Raw genomic sequence first — 25,922 nt, forward strand, 5'->3', positions numbered from 1 at the left:
GTTGTTTGTGGTTCAAGATAACAGAATCGAGGTTTTAAATTATAAAGTGGCTATTAGAGCAACAGTAGACTGAGTAAATGCTTGCTGTGCAGACTTTATTTTATAGTTTTTTTTTTTTTTTTTTTTTTTTTTTAAGACTGAGAGAGTGCAAGCAGGGGAGGAGCAGAGGGGTAGGGAGGGGGAAAGAATCTCAAGCTAACTCCATGCTGAACCAGGAGCCCAGTGTGGGGCTCGATCCCAGGACCCCAAGATCATGACCTTAGCCAAAATCAAGAGTCCCACACTTAACCGACTGAGCCACCCAGTGCTACTACATTATTTTAAAAAAATTACAAATTAGCATATTGTTTCTAGGCCCATAAAGGGGTACATAGGAATATTCTTACTATCTTCATTTATTCATTCAGCTAGTACTTACTGAGTATTTACTCTGCCTGTCATTGAAATAAATGTTCAAGACTCCATGATACCTAAAACTGCATGTAGTTCATGATTGAGCATTTGTATAGTGCCTATCCTTAACATAGTGTCATCTGCTTTTCATAGTTTTTCCAGTTGGTTGTTTATATAAGAGTATAGGATAAACAATATTTTACTAAATTAAACAAGAAAACATTAAATCTGCATTTATGAATTTTTATACTCTGACAAAATAGTAGCCAGTTTCAGATGAAATAGTCTGTATTATATTAAAGACTAATGATTCTTATACAGGCAGTATCACACTGTTTACAAACGAATTTGAAACTGTATTCCTCTACTTAGTGCTCTCACTTTCTTTTTAGTATATGTGTTGCCGAAGCGAGCACTGCTCTCACTTTTCTTAGGTTTAAAAGGGGACAACGATACTTCCTAAGTAGGATTTTTTGGAGGAATTAAATGAGAAAATCAGATATTTAGCATGACACTTAGCAAATAATAAATGTTCAGTAAGTGTTATTTTTTAAAAAGATTTTATTTATTCATTAGAGACACAAAAGGAGAGGCAGAGACATAGGCAGAGGGAGAAGCAAGGCTCCACCCAATGCAGGACTGCATCCCAGGACCCCAGGATCACCACCTGAGCAGAGGCAGAGGCTCAGATACTAAGCCAGCCACCCAGGCCTCCCCAGTGTTACTTTTATTTACTTATTTTTAAAATTTTTATTTTTTAAAGATTTATTTATTTGTTCATGAGAGACGCACAGACAGGCAGAGGGAGAAGCAGGCTTCCTGCAAGGAGCCCGATGGTGGGACTCGATCCCAAACTCTGGGATCACACCCTGTGCCAAAGGCAGACGCTCAACCACTGAGCCACCTAGGAGTCTCTTTTAGTTACTTTTATTGTTGAAATGTCCTGAACACCTTGGGAAAATGAACCATGTAGGTAGTATTTCATAATTGAAATAATGAATATGAAAGCATACTTGTAAGGCATCCATAATATTATTTTTGGAAACATAGTAAGCTATAATGTGCCAGTTCAGGTGTCAAAATTGTAACAGTGCTTTTTGAAGGAAAATTGCAAATCAAATCTCATTTTAGTCTCAAGAGAAAGCATATAGTGAAGCCTTTTCACAAACTAATCTCTAAGAAGTATTATGTTGCCATCTAAAAGCTATTCTTTTGGATCTCTGACAATTGTTACATTTGACTGCATTGTTCTAATGCATTCTTTTGTTATTACCAAACTGGTGCCAGAGATTACTCTCCCTCACCCCCACCTTTTATTTAACCTCTTCCTTTGTGGATCAGCAGCTGCATGGGAACTTTATAATAATCTGAGTTGATGATTTGCTAATAGGATGTATACTTCAGAAATATTTTTCTTTCTTTTTTTTAAAGATTTTATTTATTTTTATTTATTTATTTATTTTTAAAGATTTTATTTATTTATTTATTCATGATAGAGACAGAGACATAGGCAGAGGGAGAAGCAGGCTCCATGCAGGGAGCCTGACGTGGGACTCGATCTCGGGTCTCCAGGATCACGCCCCGGGCCGAAGACAGGCGCTTAAACCGTTGAGCCACCCAGGCTGCCCTAAGATTTTATTTATTTATTAATGAGAGACACACAGAGAGAGAGGGGCAGACTCAGGCAGAGGGAGAAGCAGGCTCCATGCAGGGAGCCTGACGTGGGACTCAATCCTGGGACTCCAGGATCAGGCGCTGGGCTGAAGGCGGCGCTAAACCGCTGAGCCACCTGGGCTGCCCCTGAAATACTTTTCTAGTATTATGAGGTTTTTTTTTTTTAAACTGTTCCTCCTTCTGACTAATAGAATGCTTTTGTTATTCATGGTAGCATTAGGATTTCTGCCTATAAAATGCAACAAAATGATACAAGTTCTGAAACAAATTATCTTCTGTTCAGATTGCTCCTTGTTTCACACTCTTATCCCTTTTTAGCATCCATGTTTATGTAGTGGAAGTGCCTATGAATTTTTTCCTTTTTTTAAATGAATTTTTACACTAATCTTTAAAGTTTAATTAGTTATGATATTTCTTTTACTAATTCCCATTAGTTCTCATTTGTTTTAAGTTGTAAGGCAGAAATTGATGTAGTAGGTGATAAATGGAACTTTTTATTCCTTGGAAGTAATTGACTCATTTCTCATGGTTTAGCTTTCACAAAAGCTCTGTATTATCAGTTTGAGATTTGTATTGTCCTCTTGTTTAAAAAGCATGCCTTAATCTTGGAGATAAATCTAATGATAATTAAGGGAACACTGAAGCAAAGGTACTTAAGAAATGTATTTTATCTATTTTTTTTAAAGCAGGCTCCACACCCAATGTGTGGCTTGAACTCTTAACCCTGAAATCGAGTTGGAATCTCCACGGACTGAGCCACCCCGGTGCCCCCAGAAAAAGAAAAAGTATTTTAATACTGTGTATTTAAGTTTATTTATTCATGAGGGAGACAGAGGGAAGGGTAGAGACATAGGCAGAGGGAGAAGCAGGCACTAACAGGGAGCCTGATGTGGGACTTGATCCCAGAACCCCTAGATCATGACCTGAGGCCAAAGCAGACACTCAACCAGTGAGCCACCCAGGCGTCCCTGTTTCAGTACTTTTTTTTTTAAGTTTTTTTTTTTAAATTTGTTTATTCATAGAGACATAGAGAGAGAAAGAGGCAGAGATACAGGCAGAGGGAGAAGCGGGCTCCATGCAGGGAGCCCGATGTGGGACTCGATCCTGAGTCTCCAGGATTACGCCTGGGGCCGCAGGCAGCGCTAAACTGCTGCGCCACTGGGGCTGCCCTGTTTCAGTACTTTTGAATTATTTAGACTTTATTCCTATCCATGGTGGAGAAAATTGTTAAGTTTATTATATACTTAAAGATTTGAAGTTTCACCAAAATTTTACAGGGTAGGATTCACTAGATGTAAAACTCAAAACAAGAAATACTTTACTAAAGTTAAAAATTATTTTAGCTGCTTAAAAGTCATAATCAAATCTAATATGACAATGTTATAATTGTTTTTTGGACCTCATTTCCAGATCATAGCAATGGATCATTTAACTTGAAAGCTCTATCAGGAGGCTCTGGATATAAGTTTGGCGTTCTTGCTAAGATTGTGAATTACATGAAGGTAAGTATTTTTCTTAAATAACACACATCCTATTTAACTTTTTGGCAGAGGAAGAGGATTGGGGTTTCAGGAGTAAGTTTGTATATACATGTCAAAATATATCAAATTGTGTGTTTCAATATGTGCAGTCTGTTGTATCCCTATTACATCTCAGTAAAACCAAAAAATACTTAGTATTTCAAGCCTTTTATGTTATATCATATTAGCACTACAGTGAGTCACCTAAGTATGTTTTTATTCAAGTATATAATTTTAGTCCACCATTTCACTTATAAATTATTCCAGTAGGTACAGTCACTTCTTAATTACTCAGTACTTGTTGGGAAAACCAATGGGAAGAGGTGAATGATTTGCAGGCTGTTATTCTCACTATATAGTTGAGGCATATGGTGGTGATGGCTTTTCTGGATCTTTGGAGGAGAAAACTAGAAAATTACTGAGGGTCTTAGGAAAACGTTGACTCACAAATGACTTAGAATTTAAGATTTGATAGAAGATTTACTATTTTTTGAAGTAAGATTTAAAATTTTGAGATATGGCATTTTGGCTTTACCAAAGACTTTGAATAATCCTAACCTATTAAAGTGAAATTTCATTTATAGTTAAATGGCTAAATGATTTCAGATTTGTTCCCTTCTTCTGCCAAACTCATTCCTGTTTTGTTACTAGTTGTATCTTTTGAAAAAAGTCAAAATGCTGTATATGTTATTTCAAATTTCAGCTATATATTGCTTAAAATGTAAATTAAGTTTTTATGTTAGGGCTTTTTTTATTTTTTTATTTTTTATTTTTTAAAAAGATTTTATTTATTTATTCATCAGAGACACACACAGAGAGGCAGAGACACAGGCAGAGGGAGAAGCAGGCTCCACGCAGGGAGCCCGATATGGGACTCGAATCTGGGTCTCCAGGATCAGGCCTTGGGGGCACTAAACCGCTGAGCGACCGGGGTTACCCCTGTTAGGGCTTTTTTAATTTAAGAGACTTAATGTCTGGCTATGTCTGAAATCTTGTAGTTTGATTTGTAGAAGAAATCTGTTAGTTTATAATTTCCCATTATCAAATAATACACTTTGACACATATTCCCAGTTCATTCATTCCATCCACCCATTCCCCCATATTGTAAACAATTATTAAAACCTACTATATGCTATTTATTATAGCACTATTGGTGGGACTACTCAGAAAAGCGTTTGCCCTCATAGCTGTTAGTCTGTTGAGGGAGATTGACACTCAAATGTCATGTTTTTGCTATGCTACTAGTACAGTCTTCACTTACTCTAGATGATCCTTAACTTTCTTTAGGACTGGGGGCACCTTGGTGGCTCAGTAGTTGAGCATCTGCCTTCAGCTCAGGGTGTGATCCTGGGGGTCCTGGGGTTGAGTCTTGCATCAGGCTCCCCTCAGGGAGCCTGCTTCTCCCTCTGCCTGTGTCTCTGTCTCTCATGAATAAATAAATAAAATCTTTAAGAAAAAAAACAACCCTCCCCCCCAAAAAAAACCCAAAAAATCTTTCTTTAGGACTGTAATCTTTAAATTTGTGCTCAATTATTTCCTAGAACAATTTTGAGAAATTGTATATCCTTTTGCACATGTTTAAATGACAATTACAGTTTTTTTTGACAATTACAGTTTTTTAGCAAAAGTTGAAATAGTGACAAAGAATGGAATTTCTGACATTGTAATATTTCAACCAAATACCTCACTCTTTTTCATTTATCTGAGGGGATCTAATAAATGCCATTATTAATTAAAAATATAAAAAATTGCTCCTGGGTGGCATAATCTGTTGGGCAACCGACTCTTGGTTTTGGCTCAGGTTGTGATCTTAGGGTCATGAGATTGAGCCCAGCGTTGGGCTCTATGCTCAGTGTGGAGTTGGCTTAAGGCCAGCTCTCCTCCTCCCCACCACGACATGTGTGCATGCTGTCTGTCTAGAATAAATAAATCTTAAAAATTTATATATAAATACAAACATATGTTTGGAAATTTTAATTATTTTCCTTTTGAACTTGTATGTCTGTTCTGTTACTCCTATGGCATTTTAGCTAATGTTACATATTTTTATGCTTGAAACTATTTTAGTCCTCATCTATCAAACTTCTTTGCCACAATAATATATATAAGTTGGAAATAGAACTGTTTTTCTTGTGACCATAAGCTTCTAAGTACTATCACAATTATTATTATCAGCATACAGCTGATTAGAACAACTCACATTAAAATTTTGATAAAATTCACTTTGTATATAATAATTACTCCACAGAGGTCCATTTTAATTCATTTTTTAAAAAAGATTTATTTATTTAGAGAGAGTGCATAAGCAGGGGGGAGGGGCAGAGGAAGAGAATCTTCAAGCAGACTCCCTACTGAATGCAGACCCCCCCCCCCCCCCCCCCCCCCGCCCGGCCCGAACCACCGCCACACAGTGCTGATCCCACTGCCCATGAGATTATAACCTGAGCTGAAACTGAGAGCCAGATGCTTACCTGACTGAGGCACCCAGGCACCCCAACAGATGTTCTTTTTTTTTTTTTTTTAAGATTTTATTTAATTATTCATGAGAGAGAGAGAGAGAGAGAGAGAGAGAGAGAGGCAGAGGGAGAAACAGGCTCCATGCAGGGAGCCCGACGTGGGACTTGATCCCAGGACTCCAGGGTCAGGCCTGGGCCAAAGGCAGGTGCTAAACTGCTGAGCCACCTGGAAATCCCCAGATGTTCATTTTTTAATGAAGTGAATGCAATTGTCCCATCTCTTCCTTTAGAAGTTTTTGTATCTGGATATACAGTGTATATTATGTACTGATGGAATGAAACAACTTTTGGTACCAATTACTGGCATTTTTAAGTTTTATAGGTAGATTTATTAAGAAATGAATGTGCATTTAAGTTCATTCTACTGGAATTTTTGTGGTAGTGAGAAAATTAAAGATTTTTCATCAGGTGTCCATCAATTGACAGTTGTATTATGTTCTCCTTCAGTTTTGTTGAAAGTGAAAGAACAAGAACCACCTAACTTGCCAAGGATTTGTTACCTGGTCCTTGCTTTTTAGTTTCTGGGAAGTATGTCATAAAGGCTTTACCAAGACTTTGCAAATGTCTGTCAGTTCCCCCTTCTTCCTCTTTTTTTTTTTTTTTAATATTTCATTTATTTATTTATTTTTTTTTTAAATTTTTATTTATTTATGATAGAGAGAGAGAGAGAGAGAGAGGCAGAGACACAGGCAGAGGGAGAAGCAGGCTCCATGCACCGGGAGCCCGACGTGGGATTCGATCCCGGGTCTCCAGGATCGCGCCCTGGGCCAAAGGCAGGCGCCAAACCGCTGCGCCACCCAGGGATCCCAATATTTCATTTATTTATTCCTGAGAGACACACAGAGAGAGGCAGAGACACAGGCAGAGGGAGAAGCACGCTCCATACAGGGAGCCTCATGTAGGACTCGATCCCGGGTTTCCAGGATCAGGCCCTGGGCTGAAGGCAGCGCTAAACCGCTGAGCCATCCAGGCTGCCCAAGCACTTCAAAATCCTAATACTGACGACATATGGCACAGGGACAAACTGCCTGACACATCTCACTAACTCCTGGGATGATTATTATTATACCATAGCCTAGTAGCTTACAGTATAACTGTAACTGGGACTTCAAAATGATTAAGTTTAGGAGGCCTGCTTGAGAAGATAAAAGAATTTCATGGTCCATTTTAGAAGGATTTTAATAGAAACAATTTATGTAAAACAAATTTCATTGCTTAAAAAAATAAGTCTAAAAAAAACCCACTCCAAATTATTCCTTTATGAAGGATGCCTTTTTCTCCTTATGAGACGCTGGTAGTCCTGGTATAGTATTTCAGTTGTATACTTTTTTTTTTGATAGAATGATTTTTCTCTTGATTCTTACTATTAGCCCTTTCTGTGGTTTTATTTATTTTTTTTAAAGATTTTATTTATTCATGACACAGAGAGAGAGAGAGAGAGAGAGGCAGAGACACAAGCAGAGACACAGGCATAGACACAGGCAGAGAGAGAAGCAGGCTCCATGTAGGGAGCCTGACATGGGACTTGATCCTGGGACTCCAGGATTACATCCTGGGCTGAAGGCAGGCGCTAAACCGCTGAGCCACCGGGGCTGCCCCTTTTCTGTGGTTTTATGTGGATGTATCTCAGTTATTTAAAACATCATGTTAAAAAATTTGGTTAGTTTGGTTTTGCCTAGCTCTGTGGTCTTCAGAGTGTCATTCTCCAATGAGTGACATCAGCAGCACGTGGGTAGTTACTTAATTTTTTTAACCTGGGAGCTTGTTAAGAGTGAAATTTTCAGGGCCCCTTCCTGTATCTGTTCAGGCTGAAACTCTGGGAGAGCAGCTCAGCAGTCTGGTTTAATAGCCCTTCATGTGTTTCTGATTGATGCAAGCTAAAATTTGGGAATTAACTGGCTTACCTCCTGTCTGATTTCTTTAAAGATTTTTTTTTATTTATTAGAGCAGGGGCAGAGGGAGAAGGAGCAGTAGGCTCCCTGCTGAGCAGAGAGCCCAGATGAGGGGCTCTTTCCCAGGACCCTGAGCTTATGGCCCAAGCTGAAGGCAAATACTTAATCAACTGAGGCACTCTGGTGCCCCTCCTTCCTATCTGAATTAATTCTAACAATTATATTTGAATTTAGAAACTCTGAAGTCCGGAGAAATTAAATGACTGGCCTATAGGCACAGTTCTGTTTGATAGCCGGGATGGGTCAAGAACCTGAATTATTTTATTTTATTTTTTAAAATATTTATGAGAGACGCAGAGACATAGGCAGAGGAAGAAGCAGGCTCCCCACAAGCAGCATGATGCAGGACTCCATCCCAGGACCCCAGGATCATGACCTGAGCCAAAGGCAGATGCTCAACCACTGAGGCACCCAGGTGCCCCTATTTAGTTTGTAAACAAATTTTTTTTTAATTTACAGTTTTAAATTATTTAAATTATATATCAATATTTCTCATAAATTCAGACATAAAAATCCTTACAATGTATGAACAAGTGGAAATTACTCATGAGAAGGATAATATATTATGATGAAGTATAGTGAATTTTAGGAATGTAGGGCAGCCCAGGTGGCTCAGTGGTTTAGCGCCTGCCTTAGGCCCAGGGTGTGATCCTAGAGACCTGGGATCGAGTCCCATGTCGGGCTCCCTGCATGGAGCCTGCTCCTCCCTCTGCCTGTGTCTCTGCCTCTCTCTCTCTCTCTCTCTCTGTCTCTCAATAATAAATAGATAAAATCTTTAAAAAAATTTTTAGGAATGTAGTGGTTAATATCTGAACATCAGTGTAAGTCATATTGACAGAATAAAGAAAATCATAAGATCATTTCAGATACAAAAAAAAGCTTCTGAAAAAATATTTTTTTAAGATTTTATTCATTTATTCATGCTAGACACACACACACACACACACACACACACACACACAGGCAGAGACACACAGGCAGAGGGAGGAGCAGGCTCCATGCAGGGAGTCTGATGTGGGACTTGATCTGGAGACTCCAGGATCATGCCCTGGGCAGAAGGTAGGCGCTTAAACCGCTGAACTGCTCAGGCTGCCCGCTTCTGAAAAAATTTAACACCAATTCATGATGAAAACTTCTAACAGACGAGTAGTAGAAGCAAACTGCCTTAAACCAGTAGAAGAGCCTTTTGTCAGTCATATTACCCTGAAAGAACCCTTGAAATATTTTCTTTTTATTTAGGTCTCAGAGGACCTTTGTAATAATTGTTATATCTAAAGTTCAGGTATATTATTTAATCAATAAGTTGTAGATATAATAAGCCAGTAATTGTCAGTTTTCTTTTGAGGAGAAAATAACATTTTTCTGTCTTTGTAGGTATTTTGCCCAGGGTCTGTCTGTCTGTCTTTCTTTCTTTTCTTTCTTTTCTTTCTTTTTTTTTTTTTTTTTTTTTGCCTATTCTTTGTGTGTGGTTCCTCCTCCCCAGAAAAGTGTATCAGTTATAATGCAAATCAGTAGTATAGGTAAAATTCAGTTTTTTCTATGGTTAAAGATTTTAAGTAGTCCTCACACCCAACGTGGGGCTCGAACTCATAACCCTGAGATCAGGAGTTGCATGCTTCACCAACTCAGCCATTCAGGCGCCCCATCTATGATTTTTTTTTTTTTTTTAACCTTATTTAAGTAGGAAACTTGTTCTCTGATGAACAGAAGAATCAGAGGAAGGGGCCTTCATCCAAGGTGTACCTTTGTGTTGAAAGGGAGGGGAAACATTGTTTAAATTTGTTTTCTTTCATGTTCTTCTAGATAGTTTTCAGTAAGGCTTGAGACTTGCTGGTATCCTTTCTCACTCTCAAGACCAAATAGCATTACAAAATTTTCTTTTGTCACATGATTTCCCAGAGATTGTGTTTTCCTTTGGAATCTAGAAGTCTTGTCACTAAAAGCATTGTTTCATAGGATTTAAAAAATGTCTGCTAAGAAAGCTAGCTTCTGCAGTCATTCTTCATTTTCAAAGCATTCAGTATAGTGTGGCCTACTATTTTCTTGAAAGCACTTTGGTAATTCACCTTTCAGCATAAATGTTCTTTGAAGGACTCCTCTGCTAAGCCTCTGAATTTCCGTACGTAGCAGATTTCTGTGGTGATGTGCACTGGTCTCTGTTTAATAAAGCAGATCATTTTTATAGCATCGTTTGGGACATTTTTCATTTCATTTCCAAGGGTTTTTGATACTAGTACCTCTCTGAAGAAAGCAGTGTTTTGTGACCTAAGAATGTTCTTTTTTTCACAAGAGTTAAAACTTTGTATTGAGCCATTCATTGATGGGGCACATATATCAGTGAAGAGAACAGAGCAGTTCCTCCAAGACAGACCTTTGTTTCCAGATATGAAGGCACAACATTAAATATGCCCTACTCTTTGCTTTTTTGTGGCAGTTCTTTGCAGAAGTGTTTCTTGAAATTAATCATTTAAAAATTCTGATATTGCTACATGACATTTATTAGTGAAATCTGTTAGTCAACCTGGATAGACAAGCTTTTGTTTCTCAGTTCATTAAACCTCTTGCAGCATCTTGTGACATATCATCAGTTTGTCGACTTATAATTCTCAATACTTTTCAATTTCTTATGCTGTGCATTTTACTCACTATCTTTTGACATTTGACATTATTAGGTTCCTACCAGCTGTGATTTCCCTCCACTCAGCCCCCTCTTTTCTGGATAATAAGTTCTATCAATAACTTGCTTCCTGGGCTTTTTTACTGAATGTGACTTTTTTTTTTTTTTTTTTTAAAACAAAAGCTTACTCTGGATTGACATTCCAATAGCTATTTAAAATACTGTATGTACGTTGATTGTGTCCAGTGCCTGTGATTTATATTTAAGAGTCTTTTCAGTTTTGCTGGAACCATTTTATGTTGTTTGCCACAGACAGTGTACAGTGGAATAGGACATCTTGGATAACCAGCCCATATAAAATTGGTGAGTAGCTTTCATTGTAATGGTAGGCTTCTTTTTTTTTTTTTCTTCTAAATTTCTTGTTGCACTGGTATAGTGAAATGGCTCAGACTGTTACAGCGTTTTGTTTTTTAAAATATTTTATTTTTGAGTAATCTCTGTACCCGACATGGTGCTGAAAATTACAATCCCGTGATCAAGTCACATGCTTACTGACTGAGCCAGCCAGGCACCCCTAGTTTTTTTATTAAGTTTTTAATTCCAGTGTAAACATACAGTGTTATATTAGCTTCAGGTATACAGTATAGTGATTTAACAAGGGATTACAGGTTTTTGTTTTTGTTTTTGTTTTTACTAACCTTATTAGAATTGTTTGTGGGTCTAGGCTTAGAATCGTTTTCTGTCACTAATCTCATCCTAAATCATTGCACTGCATTGTCAGACATGTGTATGCAACAAATGTTAACAAATTATAAAACCCTGGGGAATTACTCAATAGAATATTGCAAAAAACACAAACACTTCACATTGTATTTTACTTTTTTTGCTACGTGATCTGTATTTTACAACATTTACAACAGAGCAGCCTGGGGCAGTTGAGTCCTGGTGTGTAAAAATTCCTTGTTTAGATTGAATGTTTCCCTCAGATTTCCTTTTTTGCCAGAAGAGCTTCTTTATTCCCTAAGTCAGTTGGCGGCATGGTATAATGGAAGATTGGGGGAGATAATTCGGAAGAGAATTGCTGACATTGTCAGCCTACTATGCTTCCATTGTGCAATATAGAGCTTACCAGTTATTGATGGCTTCTCTATTTCATCGAAAACTAGTAATGGACTTAGCCAAATGAACATAGTCCTACTTACTACATGGTGCCAAGACTTCTAATGAAAACGTTAGCGTGGCAGCTTGGTAGTTGCCTGTTACTGGGAGCATTCAGGTTACAGGGTATATGCAGTTGAAAAATTGAAGTTTGTTTTTAGAGTCATAATTTCTTTTTTTTTTTTTTAATTTTTTTAAATTTTTATTTATTTATGATAGTCACAGAGAGAGAGAGAGAGGCAGAGACACAGGCAGAGGGAGAAGCAGGCTCCATGCACCGGGAGCCCGACATGGGATTCGATCCCGGGTCTCCAGGATCGTGCCCCGGGCCAAAGGCAGGCGCCAAACCGCTGCGCCACCCAGGGATCCCTAGAGTCATAATTTCTTATAATGCCCCTAGTGACCTCTTATGGAACCCTAGGGTTCTGTGGAAAACTGGTCGAGAGACCCTGTGATAAGAAGGTATCTATGAAAATGAGGCTACTTAGGGTAAAATGTTGAATGTTTTTCTCTTGAGATCAGAAAAAGACAATGATATTGTCACACCAATTCTGTGTTACACTGGAAGTTCCACCTAGTGCAGTAAAGCGAGAAAGAAGTAACATAAAAATTGTAGAGGAAGAAGTAAAACTATAGATGACATGATTAAGTACATAGGAAAGCCAGGAAAATCTGCAAACTATTAGAATTAAGGTGTATTGAGTAAAGTTGCTAAAAATAAGGCCAATATAAAAAAAAAAAAACAGTTTTCGTAGACTTAAAAAATTAGAGAATGAAATAACATGTGAAGTGCCATATACAAAAATCATCCAATGACCAGGAAGAAAATTAACAAAGATGTGTAATTTGTTTTTCACTGAAGACTGGGTAAAGTCTTTAGCTTTAGAGTATTATGTATTCTCTCTGTCATCCTCCATTTTTTTTTTTTTTTAAGTCTTCCTGATTCTTTTTATTTTTAAAGATTTTATTTATTCATGAGAGACACAGAGAGGCAGAGACATAGGCAGAGGAAAAAGCAGGCACTCTGCGGGAGCCCAATGTGGGACTCCATCCTGGGAACCCCGGATCACACCCTGGGCCAAAGGCAGGCTCTAAACCACTGAGCCACTCAGGCATCCCAAATCTTCCTGATCTAAGAGCAAGAAATAAGGAAGTAATTTCAAGTTTCTCAGGTTTATCTCTTTTTCTTTCTTTCTTTTTTTTTTTTTTTTTTTTTTTACTCATTTTGTTTATAAGAGCTTTTCACTTGACAATTTGACAGCTGTATTTTTGGCTTCTCTGTTTACATAGTTCAGTGAAAATGATGAAGCTTTCATACGTTGAATATTGTTTTTGAGCTTGTCCTGATTCTAAAAATCCCACTTTTAAAATTAAAAACTAATAAAGACAGAGCTAGTGCTTTTTTATTTTTCTTGAGCTGTATTCTTTTTGCTTTTATTTCCTGATAAATTGACCTTTTGATAATCTTATATTTAACCTAATGAGGGAAAAGTTGTGTTTTTTTTTTTTTGTTTTGTTTTTTTAAGGAGAGGGATGGAGGGGAGGGGCAGAGGGGAAACAGAGAGATTGAGTGAGGCATGAGTCTTTTTCTAGCAGGCTTCAGGCCCAGTGTGGAGCAGGACTTGGGGCTTAATCGCACAATCCTGAGATCATGCATGACCTGAGTGGAAACCAAGAGTTGGATGTTCAGGGCAGCCCCCGTGGCTCAGCGGTTTAGCGCTGCCTGCAGCCCAGGGCCTGATCCTGGAGACTCGGGATCGAGTCCCACGTCGGGCTCCCTGCATGAAGCCTGCTTCTCCCTCTGTCTGTATCTCTGCCTCTCTCTGGGTCTCTCATGAATAGATAAATAAAATCTTAAAAAAAAAAAAAATTGGACATTCAATCGACTGAACCACTCAGTTGCCCCATAATAATTTTCTCTTTCTTTTTTTTTTTTTTTTTTCTCCTTTTTAAGAGAAAGGTAGAGAGTGGTGGGGGAGAGACAAAGGGAGAAGAGAATCTTTTTTTTTTTTTTTTTTTTTTAAAGAGAGAGAGTGGAGGTGCGGGTAGGGGGTAGGGTGCAGAGAGAGAAATTTAAGCAGGCTGCACACCCAATGCAGAGCCCAACATGGAGCCCAATGCCAGGCTTGATCCTACAACACGAAGATCATGACCTAAGCCAAAATCAAGAGCTCGACACTTAATCGACTCGGCCACCTGGGCACCCCAGAAAAGTTTTTAACAAGAAAACTAAGACCTATATGTTAGATTTGATAATCAGTGATAATGAAGGATACAATAAGTATTTTGAAGACTTGATTTGGCTGTCCCTAGACAAGTAAAACTAAACTCCTTTTTTCCTTCAGTTTAGGTTGTGCTCTTCTCAGGTCTATATATCTAAAATTTGCATAAATATATTGTGTATTTCCAAAATGAGCAGAATACCAGACAGAGGGAGCACAAGTGGGGTGGAGGGGCAGAAGGAAAGGGATAAGCTGCCTCCTCGATCAGTGTGGATCCCAGAACCTTGAGATCATGACCTGAGCCAAAGTCAGATGTTTAACTGACTGAGCCACCCAGATGCCCCATGGCTCTAATTTTTTTAAAATCCATCTCACAAATTAGCAGTTTGGTGAGGTAAATTTCCATTTGTCCTTATGCCAGTCAGTTCATGCAAATGTATCAAAAGGTTTTATAATTTTTAATTTTTTTAATGAATTGATTTTAAACTTACAGGAGGGGTTTACTTGGAAGACTTTTAAGAATAAAAGATTATTTCTGAATTTCCTTTTTTTTTTTTAGAGAAAGCACAAGAAGGGGGGGGAGAGAGAATCTTAAGCAGATATCAGGAGTCAGATGCTTTTTTTTTTTTTTTTTTTAAAGATTTTATTCATTCATGAGAGACATGGAGAGAGAGGCAGAGACACAGGCAGAGGGAGAAGCAGGTTCCTTGTGGGGAACCCAATGCGGGACTTGATCCCAGAATCACTAACCAGGATGAAGACAGATGCTCAACCACTGAGCTACCCAGGCATCCCAAGAGTCCGATGCTTAACCCACTGAGCCAACCAGGCTCCTCTCTAAATTTTTTAACATAGAAGTGAGAGTTTTTATTGTATTTTAAAACTTAAAATATTTTCAAAATACTCTTTTCATAGCATAAACTTTTTTAAAAAAAACAATTTGTAACTGACACTTAATATTCTAGTTTGACTTTGAAGGAATAGTTTTCTTTTAGAGATTTATTTTATTTGAGAGAGTGAGCACTTGTGAGTAGGGGGCAGAGGGAGAGAATCCTCAAGCAAACTCCATGCTAATTGAAGAGCCTGACTTGGGGCTTGATCTCTTGAGTTCATGACCTTGAGCTGAAACCAAATAAAAATATATATTCATACATTGTTTCTCCATAAGGAATCACTAGAAACAGAAAAAAGAGATTGTAGGAAACAGGGCAGGGGAGAAAATAAGTAGAATTAGATGTGAGAACAAGACTTCTTCATTTATATCTTCTTCTATTGTTTTTATACCTAGAGATACAGTACACTTACTCTAAACTCCATGCCTCTATTTCTATTTGTAAATTTGTAAATTTGTTTTGATTTCACATATGAGATTCTGTCTGACTTGTACTTAGGGTAATTCCTTCAAGGTCTGACCATGTTGTTATAAATGGCAGAATTTCCTTTCTTTTTATGGCTAAATAAGGTTCCGTGTGTTTGTGTGTGTACACCACATCTGTCCATCTATCTATGGATGGACACTTGGGTTGCTTCCCTGTCTTAGCTGTTATAAATAATGCTGCAGTAAATATAAGGTGCATGTATCCTTTTGAATTAACATTTTTGTTTTCTTTGGGTAAGTATAATTCCTGGCAGTGGAATTACTGGATTATATGGTATTGCTAACTTTTTGAGGAACCTCCATGTTGTTTTCACAGTGGCTGCACATCTGCATATGTTTTTTAACTCAATACTTTGTCCTGGACATCTTTCCCTATTAGCACGTAGAGAACATTTGCATTTTATTTTTTTAAGACAATATTTATTTTGGAGAGCGAGAGTGCATGCGCACTGGCACAAGTGGGATGAGGGTGGGAGGGAGAGAATCTTCAAGCAGACTTCCTGCTGAGGGCAGAGCCCGATTTGAGTGAGGTTCAATCCCACAAGATTATGACCTGAGCTGAAACCAAGAGTTGAATACTCAACTGACTGAGCCACCCAGGCGCCCCTGCATTTTCTTTTTAAACATCTGTATAGTATTGTAGTGGTGCTATAGTTTATTAATTAGTCCTCTGTTGATGACCATGGGTCATTTCTAATGTTTTCTTTTTGCAACCAGGGCTGCTGTGACTGTGTCACTAATTGTGAGTTGTGTGGGCATATCTATCTGTAAGGTACATTCCTAGAAATGGATTGCTGGGCCAAAGGGTTAAATGCATTCTTATTGGCAAATTGTGTTCCCTAGGAGTTGTATTAATTTGCGTTTTTACCAGCAGTGTGTTGGGAGGGCGTGTTTCCTTATAACTGACAGAGTCATCAAACATGGATTTTGCCAGTGTAATAGGTTTGAAATATTTTGGTGGAAATTGAGTATCTTTTCATATGTTTATTTCCATTCATTTTCTGTGATTTTTTTTTTTTTTTAAGATTTATTTATCTTAGAGAAAAAGAGAGGGCTGGGGGTGGGGTCAGAGGAAGAGAGTCCTAAACAGTCTCCACACTGAGCACAGAGCCCAATGCGGGGCTCAGTCACCACCCTGAGATCATGACCTGAGTTGAAACCAAGAGTTGGACACTTAACTGAGTCACCCAGTGCCTCTTCCTTTTCTGTGATTTATGTATGTTCTGGTCCGTGGGTCATTTTCCTGTTAGGGTTTTGGGACTTTTAAAATATTAGGAGGATTAGCTCTTTGTGATACAAGTTGAGAATATTTTCTCTCAGTTTATCATTTGATTTTAAAGAGCTACAAGTTTGAACCTGGTTCTGATTTTATAGTCCCATTTTCTTCATCACTATAATTGTATTGTCTCAAATAATACATGTTCTACATTCCTGAAAGATTCATTTACTTCTATTACTTAATGCATCTAGCAGTTTAAAACTGTCTCCTAATAACAGTTTCTTCTCTCAATAGACACGGCATCAGCGAGGAGATACACACCCTCTCACTTTAGAAGAAATTTTGGATGAAACACAACATTTAGATATAGGACTCAAGCAGAAACAGTGGCTAATGACTGAGGTAAGAATAGGCTTAAAATGGAGTTAAAAAAATTAGTTGGTTACCATGAAATATTTATTACAACTAAGGTTTTTAATATACTGAAATCTGATAATTATTTTTACTTATTCTTAAAAGAATTGGTATAGGGTCTTTGTTTTTTAAACATACACATTTTTTAAGGTGGTTTGATTTGTTGATTTTCTTAAAAATTTATGTATCTAAAATGTCAAAGACCTTTAGCATGGAATTATAAAGAAGTCAGTCATTGTACTGGTTCCATTTAAGTTTTTACAGATAATTGATATTTTTTTAATTGCTAAATTTAGAATTATATTGTTTTTATATATGTTTTAGAACATTTGAATTATGAGGTAGTGTAGGGCTAGGGAAATATTTGTTATGTTCTGACTACTATTATGAGTTGATAGTGATGTTACTCTGACAGATTACTTGGAAAACTCATCCTTACATTGTGTATGTACACACATTATTGGAAAAAAAGAAACCCCACAATAATCACTGGCCCTACTAATTTGGAAATAGCATTTTTAAAAATTCACACATTTCAGTCTTTTCTTTTTCAGTATGAAATGAAAATTAGGATTACTTTCTGTGACCCATGTTGTATTCTAAAGATCAAATGTAAAATTCCTAAAGTATAATTCAGTAATTTTACTGAGCAAAGTATTGTTCTTAATTTTTATAATATAAAATCAATGGCTAATCAGTAACATTATAGCTTGTTGTGGTTGTGATATACAAATAGTTGTCATCCACATTTGAATTCAGTTGCTTTACCTAATCTTGAAATTTCATAGGCTACCAATAATTAGTTAAAAATTATTTTTATTACTATTCTGTTCTCCCTCCTTTCTTCTATGTTTCTTTTCTTTCTCCTTTTCAGGGTCAGGCTGGCAGCTGCAGAAGAAAATAAATAGGGTAGCTCTTCCTTGAAGAGCTTTCCTTCTGGTAGTAGCTGTACAGCAGAACTGACTAGGAATATAATTATATTCAATAATTCCTGCATTCCTACTCAGTTTCATTCTCAAGCTGCCATTATAGGTAAATTTCTTGTATGCACTAGTCTGGTGCTTTTCCGTTCCTTCCACACCTGTAATTGCCATCTGATACCAGGTGGGGCAGACTGTTGGTATATTCATCCCAGGGTGATGTTTACACATAATGTCAATATATAATAAACTGTACTTTGAGGGTGGGATAGGCAGTACCCAGTTCACTTTGTCTATTAATGTTAATTGGCATTTATTGATTCTTTATCTTCTTTTATCTTCCAAAAAATATGGGTACAGTTTCTTCACATCAGTTGTGATGAAATGGTTTTTCTCCTTTAAAGAATTAATGTAATAATAAAAAGTATCATCATAAAAAGTGAGTAACATGCTGCTCTCTGCCTATTGGTTTTTGGATCCTGGATGTCCAGTATTTTAGATCTGCTAGTTGATATTCATAATATACTTTTTAATTTACAATTGTATTGGGTATCGGTATTTTTTAAATAGTAGAATTTAAGAATGTGTATATGAGGTTTCTCCTTTTATTAATATATCCAAATTGTGTCACTGTTACAGGCATTAGTCAATAATCCCAAAATTGAAGTAATAGATGGGAAGTATGCCTTCAAGCCCAAATACAACTTGAAAGATAAGAAAGCCCTACTTAGGCTGTTAGATAAACATGACCAGCGAGGCTTAGGAGGAATTCTTTTAGAAGACATAGAGGAAGGACTGCCCAATTCCCAGAAAGCTGTCAAGGTAACTTCTCTTTTCTTTCTAAGCCTTAGTATAATTTGAATTAATAATGTCTTGTTTTAAAAGAAACAGCAAGTGTTTTTAAATTTTTTTTTAAAGCTTCCATTATAGGGAATCCCTGGGTGGCTCAGCGGTTTAGTACCTGCCTTTGGCCCAGGGCGTGATCCTTGGAGTCCTAGGATCGAGTCCCACATTGGGCTCCCTGCATAGAGTCTGTTTCTCCCTCTGCCTGTGTCTCTGCCTCTCTGTCTCTGTGTCTCTCATGAATAAATAAATAAAATCTAAAAAAAAAAAAAAAAAAGCTTCCATTATATATATTTGGGGTTGCGGTGAGCCAGCTGAAGATTTGATATTTGGGTTCTGTGCTACAGAGCAGGACAGAGCATACACATTTTTGTATAACTTTGACAGCTCCTTTTTGTATCATTTTTGAGTATGATTGTGTTTTCAGAATATTTCTGGTAAGTTTTCCTCAAAGACATTAGTCTTTTTCTCAGAAATTACGTTTGTATAGAGGAACTGCTTCAGCAATGCTTGCGGACACTGCTAACCTGAGGAACCAGAGGTATTAGACACAAAACCATTGACTAATAACCTGGCTGTTTTGAATTCCTAAAAGGCTATCTAGTGAAAGCCATAGATTACATTTCCAGTTTAAATTTGGAGCTCACTTGGAAAGACTGCTCATCTCTGTTCCCTACAGTTGCTAATGATTGATTGCTAATCATTGATAGTTCATTTGTTTTGCTACCTATGGAGTAAAACTTGCCCCTTTCCTATACTTCTTGATAATGAAGTTACACTTGTTATCCTACAGGTCATTGAGGCTCTGTTTATTTTTTTCAAGGTGTTTTTGTTTTGTTGTAATCTGTTGTCAGGTTCATGGATTTTTTTCCTTTACATCTAATTTGTTGTGAATTCCTGTTGGTGAGTTTCTTATTTTAGGGATGGTGTTTTTCAGTTCTAGGTTTTTCATTCTTTTTTTATGGTTTCTGTTCCTTTGCTGAGTTTTTGTTTTTTTGTTTTTATTCATTATAAGCCTGTTTTCCGGTATACTCTTGAGTATAATTTCTTGCAACTGCTTTAAAAATCTTCCTTTTCTAATTCAACAGCTGGGTCATTTTGAGACTGATCTGTACTGACCCTCTTTGTCTCTTGAGTATGGATCATGTTTTCCTGTTTCTTTGTAGGTCTAATAAATTTCTGTTGAGTCTTAAATATTGTGAATTATATGTGTAATAAAGACTCAGGATTTTGTTATATTCCTCCAGAAAGTTTTTGTTGGTTTTATGTTTTTTTTTTTTTTTTTTTTTTAAGATTTTATTTATTTATTCATGAGAGACACAGAGACATAGGCAGAAGCAGGCTTCCTGCAGGGAGCCCAGTGCGGAACGCGATCCCAGGACTTCAGGATCCTGACCTGAGCCAAAGGCAGACACTCAACTACTGAGCCACCCAGGCACCCTGGTTTTATGTTTAAATGGGTAGTTAACTTGGCTAGACTCAAACTCCAAACTTTCTCTTCTTTGCAGTGGGTGGCATATAATACATCTTCTTTCTTCTTTTAATGCTTTTAAAAATATCCAGAGTTTACAGTTAAGTTTTCTGTGAGAGAATTGGTTCCTTAGGAGGGACTTGGCCATTATCCGAAGCAGAACCTTATTCAGATTTGAAATAGGATTTATTTTAAAGTACATATTGAACGAGCAACTCCTCGGGTTGTTTTTTAGTTTAAAAAAAGTTTTTTTTTTTAGATTGCAGTAAAAACCACATAAGGTAAAGTTGGAGATATTAAGCATGTCTTAAGAATACACCATCAGTGTTAAGTATGTTCACATTTTTGTGCAAAAGATAATCCAGAACTTCTATATTTTGTAAAACAGAAACTCTAAATCCATTAAACACTTTTCTTCATCCTGCTTCCTAATCCCTAGCAAGTAACATTCTACTTTATATGATTTAGACTACTCTAACTCAGCGAAGTAGAATTATACCTTATTGATTTATAATTGGCTTATTATACTTAGCACAGTATCTGAATTTCCTCTGTGTTGCAGCATTTATAAGAATTTCCTTCCTTTTTGAGGTTGATATACTGCATTATGTGTACACACCAGTTTGCTTATCATTTTGGTTGCTTCCATTTTTAGCTATTGGGAATAATGCTACTGTGGATATGGTTGTAAAAATCTTCAAGACTGCTTTCATTTTTTTTTTTTTAAGATTTTATTTATTTATTCATGAGAGAGACACAGAGAGAGAGAGGCAGAGACACTGGCAGAGGGAGAAGCAGGCTCCATGCAGGGAGCCTGACATGGGACTCGATCCTGGGACTCCAGGGTCACGCCCTGGGCGAAGGCAGGCGCTAAACCGCTGAGCCACCCAGGGATCCCCTTTGAATTTTTTAAAAATTTATTTTATTAAAAAGCCAAAATTTGGGGATCCCTGGGTGGCACAGCGGTTTGGCGCCTGCCTTTGGCCCAGGGCGCAATCCTGGAGACCCGGGATCGAGTCCCACGTTGGGCTCCCGGTGCATGGAGCCTGCTTCTCCCTCTGCCTGTATCTCTGCCTCTCTCTCTCTCTCTCTCTATCATAAGTAAATAAAAATTAAAAAAAAAAAAAGCAAAAATTTATTTTTGCTTTTGCCCTAAGTTTTCTTCTAGATTTTTATAGTTTCACATTTTACATTTAGGTCTTTAATCCATTTCAAGTTAATGTTTGTTTATATATGGTGTTAGGTAAGGGTCAGATTTCATTCTTTTGTATGTATATCCAGTTTCCTAGCATTTTTTGTTGAAAAGATTGTCTTTCCCCATTGAATGTCCTGGCACTCTTGTCATAAGTTGTTTGACCATAATATGTGTGATGATTTATTTTTGGACACTCTCTTCAACAGTGTTTTTTTGTTTTGTTTTGTTTTGTTTTTTAAGGTTTTATTTATTTATTCATGAGAGACCCAGAGAAAAGGCAGAGACATAGGGAGAGGGAGAAGCAGGCTCTTCGCAGGGAGCCCAATGTGGGACTAGATCCCAGGACCCTGGGATCACTCCCTGGGCCTAAGGCAGACACTCAACTGCTGAGCCACCCAGATGCCCCTCTTCAACAGTCTTTATGCCAGTATTACACTTTTAATTACTATAGATTTGTAGGAAGTTTATTGTAAAGATTTTATTTATTGAGAGAGAGCATGAGCAGGGGGAGGGGCAGAGGAAGTGGAAGAAGCAGAGTACCCTCTGAGACTGGACCCCAGCGCCCTTGATCATGCAAAGGCAGATGCTTAAATGACAGCCTACCCAGGTGCCCCCTTTCAGCAACATTTTACAATCTTCATGGTGCAAGTCCTTCACCTCTTTGTTTTAGTTAATTCCTAAATATTTTATTCTATTTGATGCTTTTGTGAATGGAATTGTTCTTGTAATTTCCATTTCAGATTGTTCATTGTTAGTATATAGAAATGCAACTGATTTTTGTGTGTTGACTTTGTATCCTGCTACTTTGATGAATTCTTTTATTCAAACAGTTCTTCTGTTTTTTAAACATGTAACGTTAGGGACGCCTGGGTAGCTTAGCAGTTGGGCATCTGCCTTTGGCTCAGGACGTGGTCCCATGGTCCCAGGATCGATTCCCACATCGGGCTTCTGCATGGAGTCTGCTTCTCCCTCTGCCTGTGTCTCTGCCTCTCTTTGTGTGTGTCTCATGAATGAATAAATAAAATAAATAAGAATAAACACATAACATATTTTAGGTGTATAACCTAATGGTTCAATATTTGTATACATTGTGAAAATGTTCACCACAGTAAGTCTGATTAACACCTGTCACCATACATAGCACCAAATTTTTTTAGTGATGAGAACTTTTAAGATTTATTCTTTCAATAGCATTTAAATCTGCAATGTAATATTATTAACATGTGGTTACCATGCTGAACCTTACATTTCTATGACTTATAACTTGATAGTATGTACTTTTTGACTACTTAATGCATTTTCCCTATCCCACACCTGTTGTGCTGGCAACCTCCAAGGCTTTGTTTTTTCTTTTTTTTTAGATTCCACATAAAGATGAAATAATACAAATACAGTATTAGTCTTTCTCCATCTCACTTATTTCACTTAGCATAATGCCCTCAAGATCCATCCATTTTATTACAGAGGCAAGATTTCACTCTTTTATAGCTAGATAATATTCCATTTGTGTATGTATATCATATTTTTTATCCAATTATCCATCAGTGGACACTTAGGTTGTTTTTGTTTCTTGGCAATTGTGAATAATGCTGCTGTATACAAGGGGATGTATATATCTTTTTAAGTTAGTGTTTTTGCTTTCTTTGGATAAGTACCAGAACTGGATTATTGGAGCATATGGTGGTTCTATTTTTGATATTTTGAGGGGCCTCTGTATTGTTTTCCACAGTGGTTTACCAGTTTACATTCCCAGCAATAGTACTTGAGAGTTCCCTTTTCTCCACATTTTATCCAATAGTCCTATCCTAGCTTTTTAATAATGGCTGTTCTGACAGGTGTGAGATGATATCTCATTGTGATTTTTGCATTTCCCTGACTGTGATGTTGAGTATATTGGTGGCCATCTGTAGGTCTTCTTGGGAAACATGTCTGTTGAGATCCTCTACCAATTTTTAAATTAGATTGTTTTTTATTATTAAGTTCCATGAGTTCTTTATATATTTGGGATATTAACCGCTAATCAGATATTTGAGTTGTTTTTCTTTTTGTTATTCCAACTGGGTGATTTCCACTATCCTGTTCTGATCCATTCTTCTGTATCATCTGCTCTGTAATTAATTCCCTGTATTGTATTTTTCCTGTCAATTGTATTCTTTAGCTCTGATTCTTCAGGTCTCTTTTTAAATTTCCTCTTTGTTGAAGTTCTGTGTTCCCCTATTATTCTTCTGAATTTGGCGAGCATTTCATTGAATTTATAATCTGGTAGATTGCTTATCTCTATTTTGTTTAGGGTTTTTTGTTTTTGTTGTTTTTAGGTTTTGTTTTGTTCCTCTGAAATCTATTCCTGTGTCCCCTTACTTTGCCTAGCTGCGTTTCTATATATTAGATCAATTGCATGTCCTTGTTTTGAAGGAGTGGCTTTATGCAAAAGGTGTCCTGTGGGGCTCAGCTGTACAAACCCAAGGCAGGTACCCTGGGGGTATCCCCTTTGTGAGTTGTATATATGTACTCTTCTTTTGTGTCTGGGCTACAATTGGGGTGAACTTGTTGATGTGCAGGACTGTCCTTTGTGAGGCCCAGTGGCAGCTGCTAGTGGTTTACTGGTGAATAGAGCTGGCCTCTGACCTATCTGGCTGAGAGACCTGCCTGCAAATAGCTGCAGGCACTCTCTACTGTGCATGGCTGGAATCCCCAGAGTACGGGCCATTTGAGAGTGGATTGCTGGTGCTATTGGAAGCTGCCTACTGGGTGGTGGGTAGATGTGTTGTGGAAGGGCTCCAATGCATGCAGAGGCTGCTTGGAACTTCTTTCTTTAGATTGCAGAGTTTAATCTTTTTATATTTTAATTACTTCAAGGGGATGTCATTTTGCTATTAGTTTTCTATATGCCTTCTTGCATTTTTGTTCTTTTATTGCATTATTTTTTCTTTTTAAAGATTTTATTTGAGAGAGAGCAAGAAAGCACAAGCAGGGGGAGTGGCAGAGGGGGAGAGAGAAGCAGGCTACCCTCTGAGCAGGGAACCCCATATGGGGCTTGATCCCAGGACTCTGGGGTCACGACCAGAGCTGAAGGCAGGCAGTCAACCAACTGAGCCACCCAGGTGCCCTTCATTACTGTTATGTTTTGTGTTTATTTATTTTTGTGGGGGAGAGAGAATCTTAAGCAGGCTCCACACTCAATGTGGAGCCTGATGTGGGACTCTATCTCATGACCCCAAGATCTTGGCCTGAGCAGAAATCAAGAGTCTGATGCTTAACTGACTGAGCCACCCAGGTGCCCCTTGGTGCTTTTTAAATACTGAAATGTTTAAGTTCTTTTCTCTTTTCCTTCATGTATATTCTATAGCTATTTTCCTTGTGGTTACTATGGGGATTATATTTAACCTCTTAAAGTTATAACATTTTTATTGGTTTGTATTTATATTAGCCTAACTTCAGTAGCATATTAAAGGTTTACTGCTTTACAGCTGCATTCCCACCCTTTTTTTTTGTTGTAAGTCATAAAATTACATTTTCACACATTGCTTGAAAACATAAACTAATAATTCTTTTATTATTTATTTATTTAAAGATGTATTTATTTATTTAAAGATGTATTTATTTATTTATTCATAGACACAGAGAGAGAGAGGCAGAGACACAGGCGGAGGGAGAAGCAAGCTCCATGCAAGGAGCCGGATGTGGGACTCGATCCCAGGTCTCCAGGATCACACCGTAGGCTGCAGGTGGCGCCAAACTGCTGTGCCACCGGGGCTGCCCCCTAATAATTCTTTTAAATCTATTCACTTTAGCAAAGTGAAATGGTAAAGGCTCTTATCACACAGTATTCTATGGCGACTTCCTTCCTGTTGAATAACTTAATGAAAATACCTCAATTTTTTCCATTCTTAGAAATAGGTCATTAAGTCATTGATTTTTTTTTTTTTTTTTTAAGATTTTATTTATTTATTCGTGAAAGACACACAGAGAGAGGGAGAGACACAGGGAGAAGCAGGCTCCATGTAGGGAGCCTGATGTGGGACTTGATCCGGGACTCCAGGATCTCGCCCTGGGCCAAAGGCAGGTGCTAAACTGCTGAGCCACCCAGGGATCCTAAGTCATTGATTCTTAAGCTTGAGATTGTTTCATCTGAGCTATTATCTAAAGACTCATAGTTTTAGACTTTATTCCTGTGATGCATTTCACCGTTAGAGTCTAGAGTGAGTGCTACTATCTGGCTTTTTGCATTTTTTTTTTTTTTTAAGAATTTATTTATTTATTCGTGAGAGACAGAGACATAGGCGGGAGAAGCAGGCTCCATGCGGAACTCCAGGATCATGTCCTGGGCCGAAGGCAGGTGCTCAACCGCTGAGCCACCCAGGCATCCCAGGCTTTTTGCATTCTTGTTTTCATTTATTAATAATAGTGAAGTATCCTTTGTCAGTTTTCT

At 37.6% G+C, this 25,922-nt stretch overlaps 1 protein-coding gene across 3 annotated transcripts in view; it reads left to right on the forward strand.

Moving 5' to 3' along the window:
* The window catches only part of GTF2E2 (general transcription factor IIE subunit 2), an 80,314-nt gene that overhangs the window by 29,336 nt on the left and 25,056 nt on the right, over window positions 1-25,922 (forward strand). For all 3 annotated transcript variants that reach the window (XM_038560179.1, XM_038560181.1, XM_038560180.1), the window contains exons 3-5: window positions 3,478-3,569; window positions 16,945-17,052; window positions 18,624-18,806. In XM_038560179.1, coding sequence (XP_038416107.1) covers window positions 3,478-3,569; window positions 16,945-17,052; window positions 18,624-18,806 — 383 coding nt within the window. The remainder of the gene's footprint in view (window positions 1-3,477; window positions 3,570-16,944; window positions 17,053-18,623; window positions 18,807-25,922) is intronic.

This window comes from Canis lupus, chromosome 16 (assembly GCF_011100685.1).
Source record: "Canis lupus familiaris isolate Mischka breed German Shepherd chromosome 16, alternate assembly UU_Cfam_GSD_1.0, whole genome shotgun sequence".
Lineage (NCBI taxonomy): Eukaryota > Metazoa > Chordata > Mammalia > Carnivora > Canidae > Canis > Canis lupus.